The 26,551-nt window shown below is 38.5% G+C and overlaps 4 protein-coding genes across 5 annotated transcripts in view; all 4 read left to right on the forward strand.

Annotated features, from left to right (window-relative positions):
* epdr1 (ependymin related 1) overlaps positions 1–3,838 on the forward strand; it is a 20,732-nt gene extending 16,894 nt beyond the window's left edge. Inside the window, exons 3-4 of the mRNA XM_022761790.1 lie at positions 843–1,051; positions 2,262–3,838. Of these exons, the coding sequence (XP_022617511.1) occupies positions 843–1,051; positions 2,262–2,455 (403 nt within the window). The 3' untranslated portion in view covers positions 2,456–3,838. The remainder of the gene's footprint in view (positions 1–842; positions 1,052–2,261) is intronic.
* A 561-nt stretch (positions 3,839–4,399) lies between these two features.
* LOC111233878 (tripartite motif-containing protein 16-like) lies at positions 4,400–6,757 on the forward strand. Its single transcript, XM_022761783.1, has one exon. The coding sequence runs from the start codon at positions 4,422–4,424 to the stop codon at positions 6,096–6,098; it is 1,677 nt and encodes a 558-aa protein (XP_022617504.1). The 5' UTR covers positions 4,400–4,421; the 3' UTR covers positions 6,099–6,757.
* A 1,545-nt stretch (positions 6,758–8,302) lies between these two features.
* Positions 8,303–10,086, forward strand: LOC111233877 (tripartite motif-containing protein 16-like). The gene has a single exon (XM_022761782.1). The coding sequence runs from the start codon at positions 8,345–8,347 to the stop codon at positions 10,019–10,021; it is 1,677 nt and encodes a 558-aa protein (XP_022617503.1). The 5' UTR covers positions 8,303–8,344; the 3' UTR covers positions 10,022–10,086.
* A 1,695-nt stretch (positions 10,087–11,781) lies between these two features.
* stard3nl (STARD3 N-terminal like) lies at positions 11,782–26,522 on the forward strand. 2 transcript variants are annotated; one of them, XM_022761787.1, is made up of 9 exons: positions 11,782–11,905; positions 16,193–16,502; positions 19,838–19,915; positions 20,185–20,262; positions 20,826–20,879; positions 21,845–21,962; positions 23,888–23,986; positions 25,520–25,594; positions 25,685–26,522. In XM_022761787.1, exons 2-8 carry the CDS (start codon positions 16,299–16,301, stop codon positions 25,582–25,584), a joined length of 696 nt encoding a protein of 231 aa, XP_022617508.1. In that variant the 5' UTR covers positions 11,782–11,905; positions 16,193–16,298; the 3' UTR covers positions 25,585–25,594; positions 25,685–26,522. The 2 variants fall into 2 exon arrangements, with proteins under 2 accessions (XP_022617508.1, XP_022617509.1); XM_022761788.1 differs by having other exon boundaries at positions 25,520–25,587.
* Positions 26,523–26,551: the final 29 nt, after the last annotated feature.

Genomic DNA, 26,551 nt, shown 5'->3' on the forward strand with positions numbered 1-26,551 from the left:
TCTTCTAACCCCTCCCCCCAGTAAATACAGTAAATTGAATTGCATAAAAGGAACCAATATACATGGATGGAATACAAAAAATTAATTTAAATAAACATACAAATACAAAACACAAACAATAAAAAGTACATTACATGTAATAAATGATCACAATACTAGCTAGACAGACATAACATTTTTATTAAGAGTTCATCAGTAAGGCTTTATTGATGTTTAAATGTTAAATGTTACTAAAGCTTTATAAATCAGTTATAAGCCAGTAATAACAACAAACTTTGAGTTGCCAGGTTTTGTAAAATCTCTTTGGTTGTGTTCATGATTTTTGTAAAGGATGTTGATATTGGCTTGATAACAATCTAGTAGCACGGAAATAGTTCTTAATATTCTTAATACTGATATATTAAGATTCATCATATAAAAAGTATAAATTCATAAAAAATGATAAGGGAAATAACACAAAAAACATTCAAATAAAGCATATATACACATTAAAATAATCAATTGTATCAAATAAATGTTAACAATAATGATAAAGACGGCATTTTCTAATAAGGCACCTTTTAAAGACATCTTTTTCAAATTAATATACATAATTAAACTGAAATAATTACGATTTAACAGCTGGAGGTGAATCAATGTCAGATGATGTGTTATCACCTGTTGACCCCAAGGAGCCAGAAAAAAATAAGCTAATGCAGCTGTGAACTGAATCCTGGTGTCAGCATGTTATTTTTCTCAGTTCATTTGTCTTTACAATACAAACAGCATACGACACCCTCGATTTGGATAAGAAAAAACTCCACCCAAAAAAAGCCTCACCTCTTTGTCTCACCTTGCTTCAGGTTTTTTGAGTACATCTACCTGTACCAGAGCATGGTGATGTTCCAGATTGACCAGAAGACCAAAGACTGCTCAAAGATCGCGCTGACGGAGGCCTGGGATCCCTTTGACATCCCCGACAACTCCACCTTCGAGGACCAGTACTTCATCGGAGGCCCTGGGGACAATGTGGAGGTTCAGGAGTGGTCAGACAGGAAGCCGGCCCGTCAGCGTGAGTCGGGTTTTTAACGCAACACCTGTGGCTCTTCAGTACAATGCTGCCTTTTTCATAAAATACAGAGAAAACATCAAGACAGAGATTGCAGAGATTTGGAACTAGTGCTTCCTTTAGCACTTTAGCAAATAACCTGTTGGATAAAGTGCTGGTGGTGTCCAAAGTACTGCATGTAGAGCAGTGTCTACAGGTATTAATCTCCACTTATCTTACTGTAGTGCTGCCTGCTGCCATAAATGTTTAATTTTCATTTGGCTATTATACATATTATTATTATTATTATTATTATTATTATTATTATTATTATTATTATTATTATTATTGTTATATTATACAAGCATGTGCTGGAGGAATAATATTGTCCTTTAGTTCCTGTCGATGTAGTACCAGTAACAGCCAATAGATGATGGCTGTGATCTAAATTTAGAAAGTGAGAAACTTCAAGTGACTTTCAGTGCCTGAGTTACTTTCCCCTGGCTGCAACCTGCCAACGGAAACCATTTCTAGGTAAAACTCGAACAGGTAGAGAAACATCTGAGTCGATTTAGAGTTACAGTTGCAAACCCCATCTGAAGAAACTCTAAATCCTGAACAAAGTTTGGCATGTTGTCATGGTTTCCAAATGTACTAGTCTTCAAGTTTTGGTTGGGTCTCTTTGTCTTATATTAGTCAATCTGTAATTGAAAGAGTCGGGAAAAAAATCCCACTGACCTCAAATGGTATCTAGCTATACAGATTGTTTTGGCTCCACCTGTTCTAATTTTAAGATATCTGTCCCATTGTATCTCTGCCTCTATCTCAATACCATGGAGGTGAATGATATTTAACTTTTTCACAACATCAAAAGCGCTATGAACGTGCTGCAAACAGTTTTCATATGGATTCATTTTATGAAGAAAGTAATTTTAAGTCTCAAAACTTACACAAAAGAAACTAAACCTGCTCTATGAGTAGATGATACTAAGTAGAAGTAAAAAATATGGGTGTAAGTTTGTTGAATATGCCCTTTAATCGCCATTTGATCCATTTTTAAAAAAACAGTGTTGGTCTATATTCAATACTTACTGCAGCTCCTTCACAATAAAACAAACATTCCAGAAGGTTTCCTTCTTTCATGCCAAATTTTAACTGATTATAAGGGCAGCTGTTGTTGGAATAAAACCTCGAGTTCTGAGCTGCCATAATGTCTGCTCCCTCCCTCCACCAGATGAGACATGGGTGGGTGTTTACACCCTGAAGGACTGCTATCCAGTGCAGGAGACATACACCAGGAACAGCAGCGTCACCACCTCCACCCGCTTCTTCAACCTCCAGCTGGGCATCAGTGATCCCGATGTCTTCACCCCACCCAGCACCTGTCAATCAGCCCGGCCTGAGAGGATGGCCGAGTCCGACTGCTGAGGCCCTGCCAGGCCTCAACTTTGACCTTAGATACTTAACAGCCTTTTCAGGCTGAGTCTGAAATCACCCCTTCAATCCCTAATTCACTACTCCCTGTAGATACACAATAGTTTACACTGTAGTGAGCAGTTAATTAAGATTTCACACACCTACAAACCATTGTCATTGTGTGTCATCACTTACAGGCATAATGTCACCCGACTGTTAACGTTTGCAACTGTAAAATCTGGCACGTCGGATTGTTTGCATGGAGTAATGTACATTCCATGGACTCTGATTTTTCCACTAAGAATTCGGACAATAAATTAAAATTGTACTGGGTAAATTTATTGCATTACATAGTAAAGAAGGAAGTGATTTCGGACACAGCCTTTATAGAATTGTTTGTTTATTTGCTGCTAATTTGCGAAAACTGTTGTCAGGTCTAGTGATTCCTGCTAACTGCAACCTAACAAGCTAGCTCACAGAAAGTTGTACCAACTGGTTATGATTACTAAATGATTACTTTCATGATAAAAAAGTAACTTTTAGTGACGTTATTTCACTAATGATAACCTTCAAGCTACCAAGCTAGCTTACAGCCAACTCTTGGGTTTCAGTGAACCATTGTGACTACATGCTGACGAGCATTGGTTAATTTCTTAGCTCAGGACATGGAGGTTGATTAATCCAAATCTTTCGTCAAAGACGTGAAGTGCCTCATAAACATGAAAAGATATGAAGTTAAAATCACAGCCATTATGCTTTGTAGTGTATTTTAGATCCAGCCATATTTTCCCAGACGTGCAGTGGTCTGTTTGAGGTGTAATAGACGGGTTTGCACACAGCAGGGGGGTAGAAACTTATTTCCAACATGTCATGAGTGCTCAAACCAAAAAGATACGATTAGGATTTCACCTTTCAAGTGAAAGAAAGTGAAGAAAAATTATTGCTTGTCTTTTTATTTTTTTCAAAAATACTACAAACAGTGATATTATAAAACCAGTAATTACCCATGTTTGAGATTTTTTTAGAAAGGTCTTATTAGGCTTATTCATCACTGATTTTGCTGATATGATGAGAATGTATCTGCTAAAGTCTGATGTCTGTTGGTTCATTTCAAACAAAACCTAAAAATATTATTAATCTCATGTATGACACTAGATTTTTCGGGGTCACAAAGTCCATCTCAAACTTAATTGCAAGGTCAAATGATTTCCTGGAGACATGTACTGTGGGATTCAGTTGCAGCAAGTAATTTGTTTGATTTGTTGTCGAGGACTTTATCAAATAAGTGAAAACAATATTTGATAATTTCATCACTTGTGCAGCAGGAATTAATTACTGTTTTTCTTTTACTGTATTTGAATTATTGTGATCTATAAAACATTTAAACAAACTAAAACGTGTATTAAAAGTATACAGTAATTGATTCTATTCTGGAAACTCACTAACCATCTCTAAACCCAGATATCCCAAGAGTTTAAAGAGGGGTAAAAAGGGTAAACACACATTATCAAGCGGCTCCTCTTCCTGGAACAAAGCAAAGACTAATAACCCTCCCTCTTCTTCTCAAACACAGCAGGCTTTACTCTGTTCATATATTTCCTTGTTCCCTCCTCTTCAAATCCACAGACCCTCAGGTGCCAGCAAGTATTTTAAAAGCAAATACATAAATATTATCAAATGAGGAGCAGGTATTTATAGTAAATAGGAAACAAAGTTTAAATCCACAGTTGCTGATCCTCATAGTGGAATGAGGACATGCCTAATTTTCTGCTCTCAAACACAGCCAGCTCCACTTTGTCCATGTATTTCCTTGTTCCCTCCCCTTCAGATCTACAGTTTGAAGATGGGTGGAACCAACAAGTGCAAGAGCTGACAGGCCCCGTTCACTGCAGAGACACATGTTGTTCAGATCAGAGCTCAAACTAGTTTCAGTTCTACAGAATTGAAACTCAGACAGTCGTTGACACTGAGAGGTGAAATGGCACAGAAAGGAGTTCAGCTGGATGGGGAAATTATTTGCTGTTACATCTGTCTGGATCTACTGAAGGATCCGGTGACTATTCCCTGTGGACACAGCTACTGCATCAGCTGTATTAAAAGCTTCTGGGATGAAGAGGATGAGAAGAAAATCCACAGCTGCCCTCAGTGTAGGCAGACCTTCACACCAAGACCTGTCCTGGTGAAAAACACCATGTTTGCTGTTTTAGTGGAGGAGCTGAAGAAGACTGGACTCCAAGCTGCTCCTGCTGATCACTGCTATGCTGGACCTGAAGATGTGGCCTGTGATTTCTGCACTGGGAGAAAACTGAAAGCTGTCAAGTCTTGTTTGATGTGTCTGGCCTCTTACTGTGAGAAACACCTGCAGCCTCATTATGATGTAGCTCCATTAAAGAAACACAAGCTGGTGGAGCCCTCCAAGAAGCTCCAGGAGAACATCTGCTCTCGTCATGATGAGGTGATGAAGATGTTCTGCCGCACTGATCAGCAGTGTATCTGTTATCTCTGCTCTGTGGATGAACATAAAGGCCACGACACAGTCTCAGCTGCAGCAGAAAGGACTGAGAGGCAGAGAGAGCTCCAGCTGAGGCGACAACAAATCCAGCAGAGAATCCAGGACAGAGACAAAGATGTGAAGGTGCTTCAACAGGAGGTGGAGGCTATCAATGGCTCTGCTGATAAAGCAGTGGAGGACAGTGAGAAGATCTTCACTGAGCTGATCCGTCTCATGGAGAAAAGAAGCTCTGATGTGAAGCAGCAGATCAGATCCCAGCAGAAAACTGAAGTGAGTCGAGTCAAAGAGCTTCAGGAGAAGCTGGAGCAGGAGATCACTGAGCTGAAGAGGAAAGACGCTGAGCTGAAGCAGCTCTCACACACAGAGGATCACAACCAGTTTCTACACAACTACCCCTCACTGTCACGACTCAGTGAATCTACAGACTCATCCAGCATCAATATCCGTCCTCTGAGCTACTTTGAGGACGTGACAGCAGCTGTGTCACAGCTCAGAGATAAACTACAGGACATTCTGAGAGACACATGGACAAACATCTCACTGACAGTGACTGAAGTGGATGTTTCACTGTCACAACCAGAGCCCAGGACCAGAGCTGACTTCTTAAAACATTCACAGGAAATCACACTGAATCCAAACACAGCAAATACATATCTGTTATTATCTGAGGGAAACAGAAAAGCAACAGTAATGAGACAACAACAGTCTTATTCTAGTCACCCAGACAGGTTCACTTCATGTTGGCAGGTCCTGAGTAAAGAAAGTTTGACTGGACGTTGTTACTGGGAGGTGGAGTGGAGAGGAGGGGGAGTTCATGTAGCAGTTGCATACAAGAATATCAGCAGAGCAGGGAGTGAATCTGTATTTGGACAAAATGACAAATCTTGGGCATTAAGTTGTAACCGGAACAGTTATACATTTTTGTATAATAATATCAGAACTCCAGTCTCAGGTCCTCAGTCCTCCAGAGTAGGAGTGTACCTGGATCACAGAGCAGGTGTTCTGTCCTTCTACAATGTTTCTAAAACCATGACTCTCCTCCACAGAGTCCAGACCACATTCATTCAGCCTCTCTATGCTGGACTTTGGCTTTCTTCTCTTTGTGTCTATGGACACACAGCTGAGTTGTGTAAACTCAAATAGACAAAGGTCATTTAAGGTGCAGTTGGTTTAAATCTGTATTTCAGTTCATCAGTTGATTTTATCTCCATCATTGTTGCTAAAAGCTCATTGCTGTTGTGTTTCTGCACTGCACAGAGATCACCTGTCAATCAAACATTATGGGTGGTACTTTGACCTCTTCTCATCTATTGTTGTGTTGATGTTTGAGTTTCTTTAGGTGGAGCTGGAGTCATGGAGGATATCACTGCTCAGGATGATTTTCCTTTACCTAAACTGACATTTCTCCACATGAAAATATAAACTTCTCTGTGCTCTGAATGTTTGTTGAATATTTGTGTTGATGTATTTGTATGTTGTTGTTTCTCTTCCACTGCATGGGCCTAAACAGAGAAATCACCAGACCTTCCTTTATCACAGATATTTTGTTCTTACTTTGGAAAGAATTAAATTTATAATTACATTTACATTTATGTGTTTGTCAGATTGAATGTTGTTGTTGTTGTTCAAATCAACTTACAAATAAGGTCGATGAGGTTTTATAAAACTGTAATTATCATGATTATAATAAATGAGGAGATGATTCATTATTTTATTTTCCATCTCTGAGATTCAGGTGAAACAAACTGATTGTGTGGATGAAGTGAATCTGTTCATGAAATCACTGAATAAGAGTCATTTAACAGACTTTACTGATTCAGTGTGTGAACAAACTGAAGCTTCACATCATGAATAAAACAGTTTTTCCATCCACTTGATTAAATCAAATACTTTGTTGTCTTTTATCTTTCCCATGTGACCTGAATGCAGCATCATTGTTACAGGGTGTGACTCCTGTGAACAAACTGACACAGTGTGATATTACATATATATTTACATGTGTCTTTACTGATGTTGTTTAAAGCTGCCAAAGGCTGAGTGAAGTTTTTACTCGTCTTCCTGCAGTGAACATCACAGCAGGTGAACAACTGAAATCTGAAACTGATGCACAACACAAGAGGGCGCCTTCATCCACCTGACCAGGGATGTAGTGGAGGTTGAAGTAGCTCAGCTCACTTTTTCTGAAGTTTGTAGTGAAGATCATGATTTTAGGCTGAGAAGATTTATGATAAAAATGTCTTATGTAAGACATCATGGTTAGTGCTGTGAAACTGCTGTAATTCATCAGGAATTCATCTTTTAAGTTAGTCTAAAATGAAGAAATTGTTGAATTTCTTTTATTTATTAGAAAATGTTACAGGAAGGTGATTAATCTTATGTAGTTTGTATTTGTTTATTGAGACTATACTCTTATCATAGAGCCAGTAACCACCTATATGTGACATTTTTAATAGTGTTCTGGTTTATACTTCACTAGTGTTAGATTGTTCTTCCAGTTGCTTAAGTTGAGGTTCATTACAGTGTGTTTGGGTTGTGTGAAAAGGTTGTTTCACCATTGAAACCTTTGTATTAATAATTGTATTGACATTGATCAGTAAAACTTCAACTTTATTCCTATGATATACCCCTCAATAGGGATGTCTGTTGGTTCACTTGGAAAAGAGAGGATATTACTAATCAGTAAATCAGATTTATAATAACCTTTCATTCAGGATTCATTCAGTCATTTCAGTCTCCAGCTGAACTACAGAGTCAAATGAAATGGTGTATTCATGTCCTCTGGGATTCCCAGAAAATACAACCTTTACTCAAAACTAAATGTTGAATTTAACCACTTTTATTAAGAAAAGACATACTTTAAGTACTTTATCAAAAAATTCAAAATTTTGAGAAATCAACAGTGATTGACTACTGTTTTTTCATCCACTGTTTTTGAATTATTCTGATCTATTAAACATTTAAACAATATTGAACATACAAGAAAACAGAATTACTGATTGAGAAACATCTCTAAACCCAGAGGCCCAAAGAAGAGTTTATCACCTGAAGGTTGAGGTGATTTGTGTTTTCAAATAAAAAACAAGCTCTGTTGAAAAAAGGGTTAAACACACAGTCTCAAACCACTCCTCTTCCTGGAATGAGACAAAGCCTGATAACCCTCCCTCTTCTCCCTGCCCTCAATCACAGTGAGCTCCACTATATCAATGTATTTCCTTGTTCCCTCCCCTTCAGATCTACAGTTTGAAGATTGGAGGAACCAACATGTATTGAAGTGCAAGAATTAACAGGCCTGATTCACTGCAGAGACACATGTTGTTCAGATCAGAGCTCAAACCAATTTCAGTTCTTAGGAAGAGAAAGTCAGATAGTCGTTGTCACTGAGAAGTGAAATGGCGCAGAAAGGAGTTCAGCTGGACCGGGAGACCTTCTCTTGTTCGATCTGTCTGGATCTACTGAAGGATCCAGTGACTATTCCCTGTGGACACAGCTACTGCATCAGCTGTATTGAAACCCACTGGGATAAAGAGGATGGAAAGAAAATCTACAGTTGTCCTCAGTGTAGGCAGACCTTCAAACCAAGACCTGTCCTGGTGAAAAACACCATGTTAGCGGTTTTAGTGGAGGAGCTGAAGAAGACTGGACTCCAAGCTGCTCCTGCTGATCACTGCTATGCTGGACCTGAAGATGTGGCCTGTGATTTCTGCACTGGGAGAAAACTGAAAGCTGTCAAGTCTTGTTTGATGTGTCTGGCCTCTTACTGTGAGAAACACCTGCAGCCTCATTATGATGTAGCTCCATTAAAGAAACACAAGCTGGTGGAGCCCTCCAAGAAGCTCCAGGAGAACATCTGCTCTCGTCATGATGAGGTGATGAAGATGTTCTGCCGCACTGATCAGCAGTGTATCTGTTATCTCTGCTCTGTGGATGAACATAAAGGCCACGACACAGTCTCAGCTGCAGCAGAAAGGACTGAGAGGCAGAGAGAGCTCCAGCTGAGTCGACAACAAATCCAGCAGAGAATCCAGGACAGAGACAAAGATGTGAAGGTGCTTCAACAGGAGGTGGAGGCTATCAATGGCTCTGCTGATAAAGCAGTGGAGGACAGTGAGAAGATCTTCACTGAGCTGATCCGTCTCATGGAGAAAAGAAGCTCTGATGTGAAGCAGCAGATCAGATCCCAGCAGAAAACTGAAGTGAGTCGAGTCAAAGAGCTTCAGGAGAAGCTGGAGCAGGAGATCACTGAGCTGAAGAGGAAAGACGCTGAGCTGAAGCAGCTCTCACACACAGAGGATCACACCCAGTTTCTACACAACTACCCCTCACTGTCACGACTCAGTGAATCTACAGACTCATCCAGCATCAATATCCGTCCTCTGAGCTACTTTGAGGACGTGACAGCAGCTGTGTCACAGCTCAGAGATAAACTACAGGACATTCTGAGAGACACATGGACAAACATCTCACTGACACTGACTGAAGTGCATGTTTTACTGTCACAACCAGAGCCCAGGACCAGAGCTGGATTCTTAAAATATTCTCAGGAAATCACACTGGATCCAAACACAGCAAATACATGTCTGGTATTATCTGAGGGAAACAGAAAAGCAACATTAATAAAAAAAGAAGAGTCTTATTCTAGTCACCCAGACAGATTCATTAGGTGGTGCCAGGTTCTGAGTAGAGAGAGTCTGACTGGACGTTGTTACTGGGAGGAGGAGTGGAGAGGAGGAGGAGTTAATTTAGCAGTTGCATACAAAAATATCAGTAGAGTAGGGAGCTCAAATGAATGTGGATTTGGTCTCAATGAAAAATCTTGGGCATTGAGTTGTGACAAAAAACATTATTTATTTTCTCACAACAATATTGAAACTCCAGTCTCAGGTCCTCAGTCCTTCAGAGTAGGAGTGTACCTGGATCACAGTGCAGGTGTTCTGTCCTTCTACAATGTTTCTAAAACCATGACTCTCCTCCACAGAGTCCAGACCACATTCACTCAGCCTCTCTATGCTGGACTTTGGCTTCCTTGGTATAATGGAGACACAGCTGAGTTGTGTAAACTCAAATAGACAAAGGTCATTTAAGGTGCAGTTGGTTTAAATCTGTATTTCAGTTCATCAGTTGATTTTATCTCCTTCATTGTTGCTAAAAGCTCATTGCTGTTGTGTTTCTGCACTGCACAGAGATCACCTGTCAATCAAACATTATGGGTGGTACTTTGACCTCTTCTCATCTATTGTTGTGTTGATGTTTGAGTTTCTTTAGGTGGAGCTGGAGTCATGGAGGATATCACTGCTCAGGATGATTTGTCTTAACCTAAACTGACATTTCTCCACATGAAAATATAAACTTCTCTGTGCTCTGAATGTTTGTTGAATATTTGTGTTGATGTATTTGTATGTTGTTGTTTCTCTTCCACTGCATGGGCCTAAACAGAGAAATCACCAGACCTTCCTTTATCACAGGTATTTTGTTCTCACTTTGTAAAGAAATAAATCTATAATTATATTTACATCTGTGTTTGTTAGATTAAATGTTGTCATTGTTCAAATTGACTTACAAATAAGGTCAATGATGTCTTATAAAACTGTAATTATCATGATAATAATCAATGAGGAGATAATTCATTATTTTATTTTCCATCTCTGAGATTCAGGTGAAACAAACTGATTGTGTGGATGGAGTGAAGTGAATAAAGCAGTTTTTCTTAAAAAATAAATAAAATATTTTCTTTTGTCTTTATTCCAAGATGGATGAGATGGATAAAATGTGAAATGAATATGAGAGTATAACACCATAAAATACAGTATATATCCAACGTACAGTGTAAATCCATGGAGGTATGTGATAGTTTTTGTTATTTTGAATATTTACATTGATGGTATTTTTAATGTTAATGACTGTTACTGATTGTTGTGTATTGGATTAATTCATAAAAATATCTTTATAAATGCACAGTGGCCTACAGGGGCCCCAAAATCCCCAGACCCAATGTGCTTTAATTGGTGCTTGGGTATTAAATTTTTCCACATTAACACTAAAATACAATATGTACCAAGATGGACCCTGCATTAGATTATTTGGTGCTCACATGTTATGTAAATAAAGTGGTATTCAATGAAATTACATGGGCCAAACAGCCAAAATTTTGCCCCTGCAGATTCCCCTATCAGGTTAATCTGGTCCTGTAACTGTGGCGAGTTCTCCAAAATGCATGACACAACGTACCAGTCAAATACCTTAAAAACCGTACCCAGAACTGATGGGGTTTTTTTGTGTTTACTGAAAAAATTGTAAAATACGCGGTGGTATGGATCGCTCTTGATAAAAGAAACAGCTGGATGGAGACGGATTAACTGTTCCATGTTCACAACCACAACACTTTCTGTCTCTAAATCATATGTTGCTAAACTAACCAATCAGAGCTGAGGAGGACTTTGACTAAGGTAGATAAGAGATTGATTCAGTAGGTTACTGTAACTGTTTTTAAAGATGCACATGTAAATATTTATACTTGTAAATATGTAAATAACAATTGTATAAACATAAATATGAAAATAGTTAACCATAAACATGAATGTGTAAATAATTAACGATATAAACACTGTTCATGACATTATTCTTTAAAGTATCCTTACTTTACATTTTCTGCCCAAAACTATTGTATTGTACGTCCAAATAGAAATTGAGACAATTTTGACCGAAGAAGGAAAAGCTGCTGATACCCAACAAGACCACTAGGGGGGGACGTAACGTCAACTGTAATCTACAGACTTCATATCCCAGAATACCTCGCGTCTGTTTTTTCTTTAACATGCAGCCTAGCTTCTTCCGGTGCGAGCAGACGAAGGGGAAACAGATGACTCTGCTGCAGCTTTCAGGTTGAGGTTGACTGAAAACATCTGAGGGCTGTTTCAGAACATTTAAACCGCCAGAAGGAGTCAGTTTGAGAGGTAAGGAGACGTTTTAAAACGACGGTTTAAACTCACGATTTTAAGCTAACTAGCTTACCAGTTGTCAAACGAGCTGGACGATGCTGTAAACACCTCTGTGTCATGGCATCCTTGGACGGCGTTACAGCTGCACCGGGATGATTTGCTTCATTTCATTTCATCGTCTCCCGCTCGGCATTTGCTCGTGCATCAGGTAAAGCAGCTCAGGTGTGTTGCTGCTGAGGAATTTGCGCTGGTATTGTTATTTTAGCTGTTTGGCCTCCTCCTGTCTTCGCCTCAGGCAGTGTCTCTGTGTTTCCGTGTCCAGCTGCACATTTTCACCAGTAATGTCAAGTAGTGCAGTTTTAATTTTTAACTGGTTCATCTCTGCGACATTTGGTGAGATGATACGATTACATGTTTTTTTGTTGTTGTGCGGTATCAGCAGGGGTTTGGACCACATATCAGGCCTTGTGAACAGGGAGTGTGGTCATAAGTACACTGTTGTGTCCGAGTTTGACTCCTAACCTGGTTTGGGCTCTGACATTGACTTAAGAAACCTCCTTATGCATCTGCCCTTTATATGATCATAACATTACCTGTCTTTCCTGTTACCTGTTGGTTGCAGGTGTGTCTAGACTCTAGGATGAACCAAGTCCACTTATTTGATCTGCTGGATTTGACTTCTCCATCCCATCTAGCACTGCAACTAGTGATTCATTTTCTGTTCTCATCTGTCTGACAAATATTTTCTTATATTTTTCCTTTGGTCAAACATTTTGAAAAATGTCCATCACAATATCCGAGAGCACAAAGTCGTGTCTCCAGACTGCTGGGTTTGTCTGACCACCACTTGAAAACCCAAATATATTTTATTTACTATCATGAAAGACACAGAAAAGCAGTCCTCACATTTGGAAATGAGGAAGTCAGTGTTTGGCATTTAATTGCTTTGCATTGGACCCTGTACCAATTTAGGATCAGTCCTTATTACATTGTTTACCATCATATTTTATGTTTAACTGACTAACTGCTGTGTATGTTAACTTTAGTTTCTGAAACATGACAGATATTGTCAAAAAATACCCATCACATTTTTGCGGAGCCAAAGGTCACATCTTAAATATCTTGCTTTGTTCAACCAACAACCCAAAAATATTTAGCTCACAATGATGTGTGACAAAGAAAAGCAGGAAATCCTCTCATTTTACCGAATGGAGCCATAATTTTTTTTATTATTTCACAATTTTTGCACAAAACATTTACTGTAACGAACAATTCATTATCAAAATAGTTGCTGATTAATTTTATATCAGTCGACTAATTCATTAATTGACAGCTATAGTTGTGTTTGTGTCTTTCTCTCCTTAATGACCCACTAATCAACATTTTTATATTAACCATAAATCAAATTATGACAAGTAGCAGTCGACCGATTAATCGAGCCGATCAACGGCATTTTTCCATAATCAGCATCGGCCGATTAAACAGAAAATGAATGCCGACACCATAGACGGAGACTTTGTTCGTAGCAGAGAGTAGTCAGTGAGATTGGGACCATTTATGAGAAGGAAAGGCTCACTGGGGAAAATGCTGAGAAACTTTCTTCCCTGCATTACAACTTGCAGCTCATAAACTGGGACAACTGAGTAACTTTGTTTAACTGGGGAGAAGAGATGCTGCTATGTTTATTAATTTTTTTATTTATGTAAGTTTATTTTTTATTTTCTCAAGTGTACTAAAACTTTATTTATTTTACTTTTTTACAAGTTTACCTGTGGACATTTAGGTTAACTTTTTTTTTTTTTAACTTAACATAAGTGCACTGAAGAGTGCAGATCTGTTTGCAGACAATGCAAACAGCAATGTTCAATAAATGTTCAGAAAATGTTACTTTCAGCAATTTTGTGTCTTATTTGTTATTGTTATTAAATTCCTTTATTGAATCAGATATTATATATATATATATATATGAAGCTAATCAGAAGAGAGGCTCACAGGCTCTGAGAGGAAGTGTAAAACTGTTGAGATGGTTTCTGGTTCTTAAAACCACAAATATATCTTATGGATCAACACTTAAAATAAAACATCAGAAAAGTGTGAAATATTCCGACAAAGTAAGAGACCAGCTGTGAACATAGAGGAGCATTTAGCAGCTCAAGAAACATATATAACCTTTTAGGAGTTGGTGGTGACCAAAACAGAGCTGAAAGTAGAGTGAATATCAGACTGAACTCACCGGCGTGGATGTTAAAATTAGGGATGTCATGATGTAGGTTTTTTGCCCCGACCTGAGTCCTTTTAATATCGAGTGTTTGCCAATTTTGATCCATTTCTGTTTCACTTATGTAAAACTGGCATCCCTGCAGCAGTAAAGGAATTAGCTTAGTATCGACTCCAATTCAGAGTTTTTTTGTGACAGAAACTTTTTTATCAACCACAGAAACAGGAAACAATTTACATTTGTTTCCCGGCACTTGTTTCTTGTGTCAGGACCTTTGAACATGAGGTTTTAGTGTCCCCTGGAAACTCCTTTGAGTTGTAACTCTCATCCTCTTAGTGTGTTGCTTTCTCAGACACAGATATTTATGTTTCTGTCTCAGCCAGAATCTGATTGTATAAAGAACAACAGGCTCCAGCAATGTTGACGACTTTTCAGTGCATTAAAGTATTGAAAACATCAATAAAAACTTCTTCAACTATCGTAATAATAATCATAATGTAGTATTAAAGGTAGATGGGTGAAAAGGAGCAAATATATATATATATATATATATACACATACACATACACATACATATCTTTGTTTGGTTTTTAATTTTATGACCTTTTATGAATTTGAATGTTTTTTTGTTTTTTTTGCACGTGTCTTCATAATTTGAATTCAGACTAATTATTTTAACTCCCTGATTATTATTTGCCATTTTAAAAGCATAGGATAAGAAACAGTCACTAAAAATAGAACAATAGAACCATTTTAATCCCAAATTACCTATTTCTGTTTTTAATCTATGATGGAAATTCCTTTGTTATAATGTGTTTTCCAATATGATTATGCTCTTATGAGTAGATGTGTCACATCGCAGATGAATGCAGGTGAGTGGCTCTTATAGATAGATATAGATATTAGGAATATTGTTGTCAACTGGTATTCGAGTACCAGCTCTCATCAGGACTAGACGAGAATTGATTTCAGTTTCCACTACAGAATACTGCGAGTGGACGCATTACAGCAGCCCTCCAGCTACAGCTGCATTTACAATGTGATAAACTTGAAATGCTGAAACATTTTGGTCATAGAAAAATATTTCCCAAAAAGAAAAAACTGCCCAAAAGCATCGAAGGGTTAAATCAGTGTACACATTTAGTCTGGTGCAGCTATAAAAGCTCTGTGACATGTAAAGAGGAAGCTGCAATTGGTGAAGGATTTAGTTTTAGGGGAAATGACAGCGCATGATGTGACTTGTGAGAGTTAACAGTTTTCTTTGCTTGATGTTTTCCTTTTCATACAGAATTGTTCTGTTTTCAGTTCTGTGCCTTGATCAATTATAAACTGCTACCACCAGAGGTTTGGTGACGAGTTTAACATCACTTAATGCGGCTTTAAAAAAAAAAATCAGTGCTGAGATGAAGCTTATTTCTGACTCAAGTGTAAAATATGAAAATCATGAGATCACGTTCAACCACACGACCAGTTTACAACGTGTAGAGAGAGGACACAGTTTGGTTCCAGCAGAGTGTCTTTTCAGTTGGTCTATATCAGAGCGATTACAGTTTTGGCTTCACTTCCTAAAACACAGACATCGTGAACAACAGCAGTTATATGGAGGTCAAGGCCCAAAGTCATAGCACCCAGAAAATGACTGCGTCATGTAGCAATCATTTTACAAAGTTCCCGAAAGCAATATATATAGATAGATGATTTATTTCCAGTGAAGCATTTGAAACATGAAAGTTAGTTTGAAACGGTGACTTCAGGTACTTTAACGTTATTCCTGCCCAACAGTAAAGAGAAGTGTAACATACATGTTAAAGGATTAAAGTTTACTTTGAGTCTGGTGTTTGAGGTCAAAGGTCAGAACTTCTCAAATCACCCCTGCATGATAAGCAGCTTCACTTCCCCCGACTGTCCATTCATGTAATATTTCCACTGAAACATGTCTTCTGGTTCCTGCTCTTTTTGCTTTAGAAATGTATCGTTTCAGTTATTCAGCAATCCGCTGCAAAAAGTAGTCCCCACCAAATGCATTGTTTACTCCTTGTGAGAGTAACATTGTTTTATGACCTTTTGCTTCTCCCTCCCTGCAGATGCAGTGATGCAGTTTACCTCTACTGAGTGAGTCCACGTTCCCAGCGTTAACCAGTGGGCGAGCAGGGGGGCGGGCAGCCTTGCCCAGAGTGGGCGTGGCCAGCGATGGACAGCCGATGCAGCAGCAGCGCCGATTCACGGCTGACCGGCAGAGGGTTGGGCTCTATCAACACCACGCCCATCTGCGCGAGGGTGGAGTCGTACGAAGCCGTGGAGAAGAAGTGCATCTCTGACGTGAGGAGGACCTTCTGCCTCTTCGTCACCTTTGACCTCTTGTTCATCACCTTGCTCTGGATCATAGAGCTCAATGTAAGACCTGGCTGTTTGTGTTGTGGATGTGAGTCAGACACTGAATGAATGTTTCAGAGATTAATGAGAGTTTTCAGGGGGAGACGCAACGTTTCATTTGTGATTTTTAGAAACCGGATCTCTGACTCTCCCCTCCATCTTCAATCTTGTCCTGATGATGATGGGAGTGTCATTAAAACAAATTACTGGATACTATAATGTTTTGGCCGCCCATCCAATGAGAGTAGAGATATTTCACTGGACACCACAAACGTCAGCCTCGAAAGGAACAGTCAGGCGATCACCAACGTCTTGTGCTGTGTCTCAAATCGGGGGAACTTCAGGCAGTACCCTCACATGTAGTAAACTGTGTATACAGAATACTCAGTGGCATAGTGCGTCAGTTTCAACAGGGTAGCGTTGAAAATCAAAGCGTTGTCGTGCACTCAACGGAAATGACGATCGCAACAGGTGACCTGGCGATGGTCGCCCTCCTGCTGCTCTGCTCGCTTGACTTCAGAATTTGTGTTGTACTTTCCTGTGTGTGCCACTTGTGTCATGCTTCATGGAAATTAGGCCGCCATCAATGCAGATGATGCGTCCTCCTTTCGTGGTCTCCGTTTTTCACCAAGTTTCACCAGCATTTTAAGTGCACAATCCAGGTACTTACAGTGCACTGCATGTTGCCGTACTTTTCACTGTGAATGAGCTTATTCACCCAAAATAGCAAGTGTGAGTGAGATAATATAAGATAAGATAAGATGTACCTTTATTGATCCCCTGTAGAGGAAATTCAAATTGACAGAGCAGCACAAGGGATTGTCATAAGTCATAAGAAATAAAGTCAGAATAGAAACAGAATCAAAAAATAAATTAGAAATAATGTATACAATAGTACGTGAACTGAGACACAGCATTAGTATTAGTTGAATGTCTCCAGCAAATGTCAAGGCAAGCCATCAAATATTTGTTGAGACATTTCAGTCTGGACCAAAGTGGTGAACTGAAGAAGCTAAAAGCAAAAGGACGTTTCAGTGCAAAACAAAAATAAGTGTATTGTATAAGAGACTCAAGGTTTTGCTGCAGATGTGCTAATTAGCCACCATAGCATCCTGCCACAGTGTCTGTACATTTAGTGGATAAAAACAGACTCCCTGAATTCTCCAGAGAGATACCTCTTTAGATATTTTTAATTCTTGTGCAGAGATTATAATAACTTGTTGAAAATTTCCTCTATGTTCACAGACTAAAAATAGAGTAAAGACAAAACCCAAACTTTTAGTCTTCAGGCTTTTGGCATCAGTTCACAGTAGTTTTGTTTTAATTCAGCCGCTGGGATTCTTGTATCAAGGGAGAAATGTATTGTGCATTTGAACGGGTTTTATTCTATTTGATATGTTGCGTTAACCAAACATTAACCAAACATTAACATCACCAGTGTCAGGTGATGACTTCAGCTGACCCTTGTTCATCATCAGTTTATTGTATTGTACGTAACACTCATAACACAGATAAGTACGCTTGTAATGTATCTACAACTGTACGCACACTGATGCGTTTACGGTCCAATGTGTTTTTTTGTTTTTGTATGAATTGTGTCAAAGCTGAACAGAAACGGGTCAGGTGCTGCTGGAGAAGTGAATCGAGGTCACGCTGCTGTAAAACTTTGCGCCCTGAATGAGGAAGTGATTTGTACCGCGGCACACATTCCCAGAATGCTCCAGATTCAGCAAAGTCAACCTCGAGCACTGAAATAGCTTTTGTGTACACAGGAGGGAGGGGGGGCTCACCCTCGCACTTTTTTGTATGACTTTATTTGAGAGGACATTCCAGTGACTCACATTCATGACACTCAGGTTTTTATACTGTGCGCGACTTTAAACCTGGTTTTACTGACGTCTCAGGTTTGCCTGGAACTCGCACGTAGATGTAGATGAAGTAGATGTTGACTTAGAGGTTTCCTGCCTTTCAAGAAGTTTTCTTTCCTTCCTCTCTGTAACACTAAATATAACTAGTCTGGTTGTTAACATAGCTCTGTTCTGACCCCAGCCCAGGCTTAGAAAACAATGCAACAGCTCGGGATCTACCAACATTTCACTTGCCTGATTGAAATAACAGCTGTAGCCTACTTATTTATCAACTTATCTACTTGATCCAAATACAATATAACATCATATCTTAGATATTTACATAGATATAGATGTCTCGGAAATTTCGGTGGCCTTTTTTTCTCACTATTTAAATCTAAAAGTAATTGTCAAATTAACTGATATTAAGTCTGCTGATGTATATTTGAGTGTTGGGCCCACCAACCCAACTGAACACCATATTAAAAGTAGGTATTTGTGTAGTTGTGTAAATATACACCTGTAGTTGAGTCAGTCTTCCATGTAGAGACACAGTTTGAGAAGGTGCTGAGGACAAACAGCATCTGTCTGTGATAAAACTTCATCAACAAGTAACACATAAATCATTGTGGAGGGAAATTCCAAAGCTGAGTTTAGTCACCAAAACAGTTTCCACAACAAGTGGCACTTTTAGCCAGATATTTGTTTCCAGTCATACTGATGATACCACCGGGACTGATGAGGCAGCTGAGTGAACTGAATCCAGTCAAACAGGGATTAGAGTTCTCGTTTTCAGTCCAGTGTTTGGGCTTAGTCGGGCTTCAACATTCCTCCAATTGATGAAGTTATTTTATATCAGTGGAAAGCAAATAGCAGTCAGAAAATCAACATGATTTTTCATAAATCTACTGTAGATACAAGTTTGTTTGTTGTAACTGAGTAAATACAAACCGATGGAAATTAGGGCATCTGCCCTCATACAATCCTAAAACAATTTTAAAAGTCAGTGTTATTCCTAATGAATTAAAAGGAATGAACAAACAACATGAACTACATGTAGGAATGTATAAATGCAACCCCTCAAAACACAGCTGTTCTGTATTACCCGCCCATCAGCAGCTCTAAATTACCTCACTAATTGACATTTAGTTTGTTTAATCCGCTCATGAGCAGAGTGTAAAGCCAACAATCTGCCATTTTTATGGGGGGGGGGGTAAAGAAAAGTTATATAATGTGTTAACTGTGCAAGCTGTTTCCAGTCTTTGTATTTCTCCAAATGTCTAACTGTTCCTTCAAAATTCCAAAATCTAATTGATGATATATTGGCCGATATTCATTTTTTAACATGAACACAACATAAACAAATGTTTTTAAATTGCTTTTTTTCTACCAAATCTTTTTCATCTTTAGAGGCTGTAAATGATAGTGATCACCAGTGTGAGTAAAAATGAGAAGATGAACGTTTTCAGGGAGTTTTGTATTGATCAGTAGTTTGTGTTTGTGTGACAGGTGAACGGCGGCATTCAGCAGCAGCTGGATAAAGAAGTCCTGCACTACGACTACCACGCCTCTTTCTTCGACATCTTTGTAAGACTTTCAATTTTTTTCATAATTAGTTTAAACAAAAACATGTTTAAATTTTCAACTTTGTTCATACCTTTTTTTCCTTCGGTCCCCCCCCATTTTCTCTGTTCCTTCTTGTGTTTCCTTCCTTGCTTTCTCCATTTCTTCTGTTTTTTTTTTTTTTATCCTATTGTTATTGTTATATTGTATTCTCATTTTTTCTTCACCCCTTTACTTCTTCACATTTTCTGTTCTATGCTTCTCCCATGTCTTTTCTTCCTGTCCTCCCTCAGCTCCTGGCTGTTTTCAGGTTTGCCGCTCTCATCTTGGCGTACGCCGTCTGTAAGCTTCGTCACTGGTGGGCCATCGCGGTAAGTTTTTCCTGCCATCATATGACAGTGTTTCTTTATTTGTACCAGCAGGTATAAGTTCCAGCAATAACAGCATTTCACTGCTGCTTTTCAGTCTTAATGGAAGATGGAACAAATGTGATTTTTCCTATTCAGAGTTTTGGATGTGAGATGGCTCAGGCACTATTTTCTCTGCTTCATAAAAAGAACAAAATTTTCTTTAAAGAAACTGAAATAAAACATAATAATGATCTTTATTGATAGAGCACTTTTCACTTTACAAAGTGCTCTACACAAGGCAGCAAAATAAAACATGCAGGTTGTAATTAAAACAAGCAATCAGAAATACAAATTAAAGTGTCTTGGTGCAAATAGACCAAAGGAAGAGCAAGAGGGCGATCAGTGAAAATCAATATAAACTTTTTAAGTTTTTCTCAGTTTTAAGAAGAGATTTAAAATAAACTGACTCATGCAGGGGGTCTTTATTGTGTTGTAAGGTGTAAGGTCTATTATTTTGTCCACCCCCTGTATTTTTCACACCCTCTGTTTCCTGGTTGAGTCTAATGGCGTCTCTGTCTGTGCAGATCACCACTGCGGTCAGCTGTGCTTTCCTCATCGTTAAAGTCATTTTATCAAAGGTAAGTTTAATCTGACTGTAAAGACACATTTCTTTTCAGTTTATGCAACAGTTTCATTAGTGGTGTTCCAGCTCAGAGGTCAAAAGGTCAGCGCCATCAGCAGGCCACTGCTCACTCATTACTCCACCTGCTGGCCATTGTCAGAACCGCTTATCACTGGTTGTAGTTACAATCTAACATTGGTTTATCAGCTTGATGCTTAATTACTTTTACTAATTATCATAATTATTTATAAACATGATGTTTTTGTCCCCTTTTAAATGTTTTCATCACATTATCTTATGTTTTATCTTATCTTATTATAACTTTCATGTAAACCACTTTGTGTTGAGTTGCCTTTAGTTAATCATTATTATTATTGTTGTTATTATTAAATATAATTGACACAAATAACAAATGAGTATAATAGGATTGTTTTTGTCAGCGGAGTTCATTTCTTTGTCTATGAATGACTTTCTGGTAAACAAAAGGAATATATAAATATTGATGCATAACCCCCATTTTTTAATATGTTTTTACGTAGTCTGTGTAATAACAATGATTTATATTCATTTCCAAACGTTGTCTTTGTCTGTAAACATGCAGGCCCCAGTTTATGAACCTGGTTGCTTCAAATTTTTCTATGTTGAGTTTATTTAGCAGCAGTCTACAAAGCTGTGAGTGTAGGATTAGATATTCAGGCTAAAAATCCCAAATAAGACCAAAAACACAAAGTGGTATTACATAAAATAAAATCTTTATCAGGTCTTTGTTTTTTTTTTCTTTTTAATCAGATGAGGTACTACAGTCAGTGTACTGAAAACTAAAGTCATTCTCTGTCTCTCTGTGCGTGTGTGTATTTGCGCGCGTGCGTGTGTGTATTTGCGTGCGTGTGTGTATTTGCGTGCGCGCGTGTATTTGCGTGTGTGTGTGTATTTGCGTGCATGCGTGTATTTGCGTGCGTGCGTGCATGCGTGTGTGTGTAGCTGCTGTCTCAGGGGGCCTTTGGGTACCTGCTGCCCATCATCTCCTTTGTGTTGGCGTGGATAGAAACATGGCTGCTAGACTTCAAGGTTCTGCCTCAGGAGGCCGAGGACGAAAACAGTGAGTCACTCAGCTCTTCACTAATAACTAACTAATACAATATCCACTATTATAACTGTTAGTACTGTTACTAATGCCACTGCTAACGTTACTGCTAATACAAAGTCCACAGCTCCGTCACTTGAATTAGATCTTCTACAGATCTTCCTGGTCAGATATGACTCCAATACCAGTGAGAGTTGTTCAGTCACATCTTCACTTGAGTTAAAGTACTGGAGAACTTCATTCTAAGAATACAAAATTATTCAAAAGTACAGTTTTTTTTATGTCAGTGTAGTGTTGTTAGTAGTAGTATTGTTCCACATTTACAGAACCTGATGACTGAAACAACCTGCTGACTGTAGAACAATACATACAGCATATTATACAATAACAGCTTGTGTAATCTGCTACAGAGCTGATAGAAATGGCCATAAAAACACAGCTGAATCAACAAAAGGAGCCATTGGAGTTTCCTTATTTTTTTATTTTTTTATTTTAGGCAGTGATGAAGTCTGGTCGTGGTAAACACAGCAAACATTTAAAAGAGAAGAATCTTTCTTTCAAATTGAACTGTACAGAAATGCAGAAAGCACAAGATGACTGACGGTGGAGGAGTTGCTTGTGATTGGTGTTTCTCCTGTGATGAACACAGTGTGTGGTCTATTACAGGGGTATTCAAAGTCTGAGACTGTGGGCCTCCCCTCAGATGAACCTTGATAAAAGACGCCCCCTCACTCCACCTGAGTTTACTTGCTTTGTTTTGTTCAGTTCCTGGATGCCTGTGAGATTGTGATTCTTATTTGATCCCATAGACACTCAACAATTGAGCCAAGACAGCCTAATACTGGTGTCTGACATAACTTGAGACTAAACCAAATACATAAAAAGGTCTGTCCTTTTATTCATTTCGAACTCTACCCAGTAAAATCCCCCAGAACTATTGTATTTCTTAACAATCTCTTTAACCAAATAACACACCTTTAGGCTAATTGATGAGTTCACTTTTTCTTAAATATGATTTAGTGAAAATGGTTAATTGTTTTTTTCCCCCCTTCCATTCACTGAGCCTCCCCTGAAACAGTTTGGAGCCCCCCTGGTGAGGCCCACCTCCCACTTTGAAAACCTCTGGTCTATTACATTTTAGAAAATAAAAATAAATTCATTCTACTGCCTAAAAACTCTGCTTCAGAGTAAGAGTACTTCAAAGAAATGTAGTGGAGGCAAAAGTACAATATTTGTCTGTTCACTATTAGTGTTTTGGAAACTTATGACTTTTACTCCACTACACTTAAGTAAAGTACAGATACTCAAAAATATATTTAAGTACAGTACTTAAGTAAATGTACTTTGTTACTGTCCACCCCTGGCTAATATTATAACTATTAACACTATTATTCTGTGGCCGAAGAAGTATTCAGAATATTTACTCCAGTAAAAGTACCAATACATCCATGTAAAAATACTCACTCCAAGTAAAAGCATTCAATTCAGTAAAGTTACTCTAATATAACTCTGCTACTGCATTAGTACTATGACCACTGTGACCACTACTACTGCTACTGCTTATAGCCTCAGCCTCATTACTACTGCTACTAATACTGCAACCAACAATAACAATTCTGCTGTTGATATTAAGATCACCACTACTACTAGTATCATGACTATTACTGCTACTATCACTTGTATTACTAGTACTGCTACTACTGTAATACTGTGGTTATTCCTGGTGATAGTACCAGGGTTACTACCACTACTACTGCTGCCGCTATTAGTATTGATATCGGTACAATTTTATAATTAAATCATTACTGTTACATCTTTTAATGTAACTAGTATTCTGCAACTTCTACTAGACCTATTGTTATTACAGTCTACCAGTATTAAGACCGTGTGCTCCTTCTGCTGTCACAGCCCCCTCATGTGTCTTCCTGTTTGTGTTTCAGGGTATCAGTCCTTCATGGACGCCACAGAGCGAGCTCCACTCATGTGTCCGGGTCCTTTATCTGACGGACAGTTCTACTCTCCACCAGAGTCTGTGGCAGGTCTGTTTACTCACCCTGAACCCAGAAAAACATCCGAAATATCTCAGACTTACCTCAACCTGTTTCCTGATGATCCATGAACCCAGTTTGATGATAGGAAGTGTGGCTGCTGTAATCCAGGCTCAGCGGGGCTGTTGATTTGTCTTCAGTTTAGCTGTGGTTCAAGGTTTAGGACTGTCGTCCGGGTCAAACCCAATTTCTCCTCAGCAGCTACAGTTTAAACTGCCCCTGTGGTTTAATCTGAACCTTATTGCTGTGTCCTGTAGAAATCACCTGAGCTCCAGTAGAGGTCACTGTTTCTGAGGTTCTGCAGACCAGGGGATATGTTACATGTTTGACTGTGAAACAGTCTAACACAAGTCAGACTGTTTCACAAAAATAAACACGGACCATGGTACCATGGTAACAAATAATGACACCTGTGCTGACCAGTAGCACCCAACAACAAAAAAACAGGAAAAAAAAGGCTCATGATTTGTTATTGTATGTATATTTGAGTTTAACTCTTCGCTGAATTTCTAAAGTAAAACGTCCTTGTAACGGTTGAATTCTTCCAGTAGACAAACATGTCCTGCTGAGGGTAAACGGAGCTCAGTGGTTGGATGTGGTTCCTCTGTTGGCCTTTTTTTTTAAGTCTTAATTTACCCAGAATTCATTGTAGTACAGTCCATCTTAAGATAGTCAAGAACTAAAGTGCTTTGTGCAACAGATGAATTCAGACTCAGTCTATCTGAAGTCTGACTATTTGTTCTATCTAAGCCACAGTCAAAGTCTGCGTTTATGACTGGTTTAACTGAAGCCTGCTGCGGACTTTATGCTGCTTTATGTCGCTCAGATCATTTCATTAATTTGTTCTTTTGAAGGAAACACTACAATCAAGTGTCAAACTTATAATATTATGTACAATTAAAATTGTCAGTTCTTCAGTTCAGTTTGGGATGCCAGTTCATTTTTAACTGTGATGAAAAAAGTAACAAAGTAAATGAGAACTGGGACAAAATAAATTACATCTTAAGGTGACAAATTAAAACAAAACTATAACGACAAACTAACTAATTACTGTTGTAGTGCAAAGTCTTATTCAACAACCTGTGGAATCACACAGTGTAGCTCCGGATTAGTTGAACGGTATCCTTCACTGCCCAAACAAAACAAAAAAATGTATCTGCCTGACCTGCTGCGTTCAGAGGTTCTTGGAGAAAACAGATTTATGGAGTAGACTACAAAAACGACAGGCGACACTTTTTTTTTTTTATAAATAGCTAATGTAACATTAAAAAACATTGTTCCTTTTGGACAGGGCCAAGTTACCTGTATCCCCGAGTCCAGTCTTTATGCTAAGCTAAACTAGGCTAATGGCCTCCTGATACTTAACGCACACACGAGTGGTATCGATCCTCGTCTATCTCCTGGCAAGAAAGTGAATAAACGTATTTCCCAAAATGTCAAATGATTCCTTTAAGGCCCCTGCTTGTATTGTTTTTGAATTGGCTGTTTTATCTTCACACTGATTTGTTTCTGTCTTGTTTTCAGACTCTGATGAGGATCTGGATGATAAACATGATCCAGAAAAAGGGCTCATTCAGCAGGTGATTTAACAGGTAAAAGGTATGTTCTAACATTTCCTGTATGTTCCTCGAGGATGATGCTTGCCCAAAACCCCCATTCATGTATTGCCATTTTTTTTCCTCTCCTCAGGATCTCTCCTTGTTCTCCTGCTCCTGTTGTGCTACTGAGGGAAAATTCTGCCTTACACATTCTGCCATTTTAGTTTTTATTCATCTAAAAAGAAGTTTTTGTAAACTTGCACCCCACGAATGCACTTCAGTTTCTGATAACAGCCTTCTGCATGTACACAGATTGGAAACGTGCTGCTTTAAAAGCTACTTCAGTGTCATGACTTGTGGTTATGTTTTAGGACTTTTGTTTTGCACTTTGTCTGAAGCTCCCAGATGCCCCAAGAAGAATTTGGTTTTTAAAAAAGATTAAATCAATATATTTTAGATCAGTTTCAGTATCAAACAAACCATTTATTTCTTCTCTGAGGTAATCATGTCTTATATTTCCGATGTCATGTTTACTTTTTTAATTTGTTGATCATTTTCACTTGCTTGAGTTTGAAGTCACTGTAAAGGAAAATAAGCTCGCTCCATAGACTGCATAGAAAAGAAGGATTTCTCGGCCAGTATTGAGTTTATGGACCATGTTTGTAGCAAATGAGACGAAATATTTACAATTTACTTAGTTAAAACGACTTAGAAATGTATTCAGTGATTTTTCAGACTTCCTGCTCTTGAAAAAACACTGAAACAACCTGCATGGAACAATATTATAAAGATCTGCAGCATTTACACCTGAATGTTGGGGATACTGAACTGGAAGAGCTGTAAACTGCTCTCAAAAGCCGCTGATGTGAGTGGAAATTTAAAAAAAAAAAAAAAGTGTACATATCTTCATGCATGCCTTGCAAGCCCAGTGGTTTTGTTTTTACCAAAAAGCTTGTCTGTAAAATAGAATGATTAAAATGTGAAACTCAGTGTGTTTGTCCTTTTTTGTCATTTTACT

Source organism: Seriola dumerili, unplaced genomic scaffold (assembly GCF_002260705.1).
Source record: "Seriola dumerili isolate Sdu_G_001 unplaced genomic scaffold, Sdu_1.0 BDQW01000432.1, whole genome shotgun sequence".
Lineage (NCBI taxonomy): Eukaryota > Metazoa > Chordata > Actinopteri > Carangiformes > Carangidae > Seriola > Seriola dumerili.

Bases quoted from the DNA above. Each gene is read 5' to 3' on its own strand.
- LOC111233878 (XM_022761783.1), top strand. From the start codon at position 4,422: ATGGCACAGAAAGGAGTTCAGCTGGATGGGGAAATTATTTGCTGTTAC.
- LOC111233877 (XM_022761782.1), top strand. From the start codon at position 8,345: ATGGCGCAGAAAGGAGTTCAGCTGGACCGGGAGACCTTCTCTTGTTCG.
- stard3nl (XM_022761787.1), top strand. From the start codon at position 16,299: ATGGACAGCCGATGCAGCAGCAGCGCCGATTCACGGCTGACCGGCAGA. The intron at 20,263-20,825 runs GTAAGTTTTTCC...CTGTCTGTGCAG, and splicing joins GTCACTGGTGGGCCATCGCG to ATCACCACTGCGGTCAGCTG. The intron at 20,880-21,844 runs GTAAGTTTAATC...GTGTGTGTGTAG, and splicing joins TTAAAGTCATTTTATCAAAG to CTGCTGTCTCAGGGGGCCTT.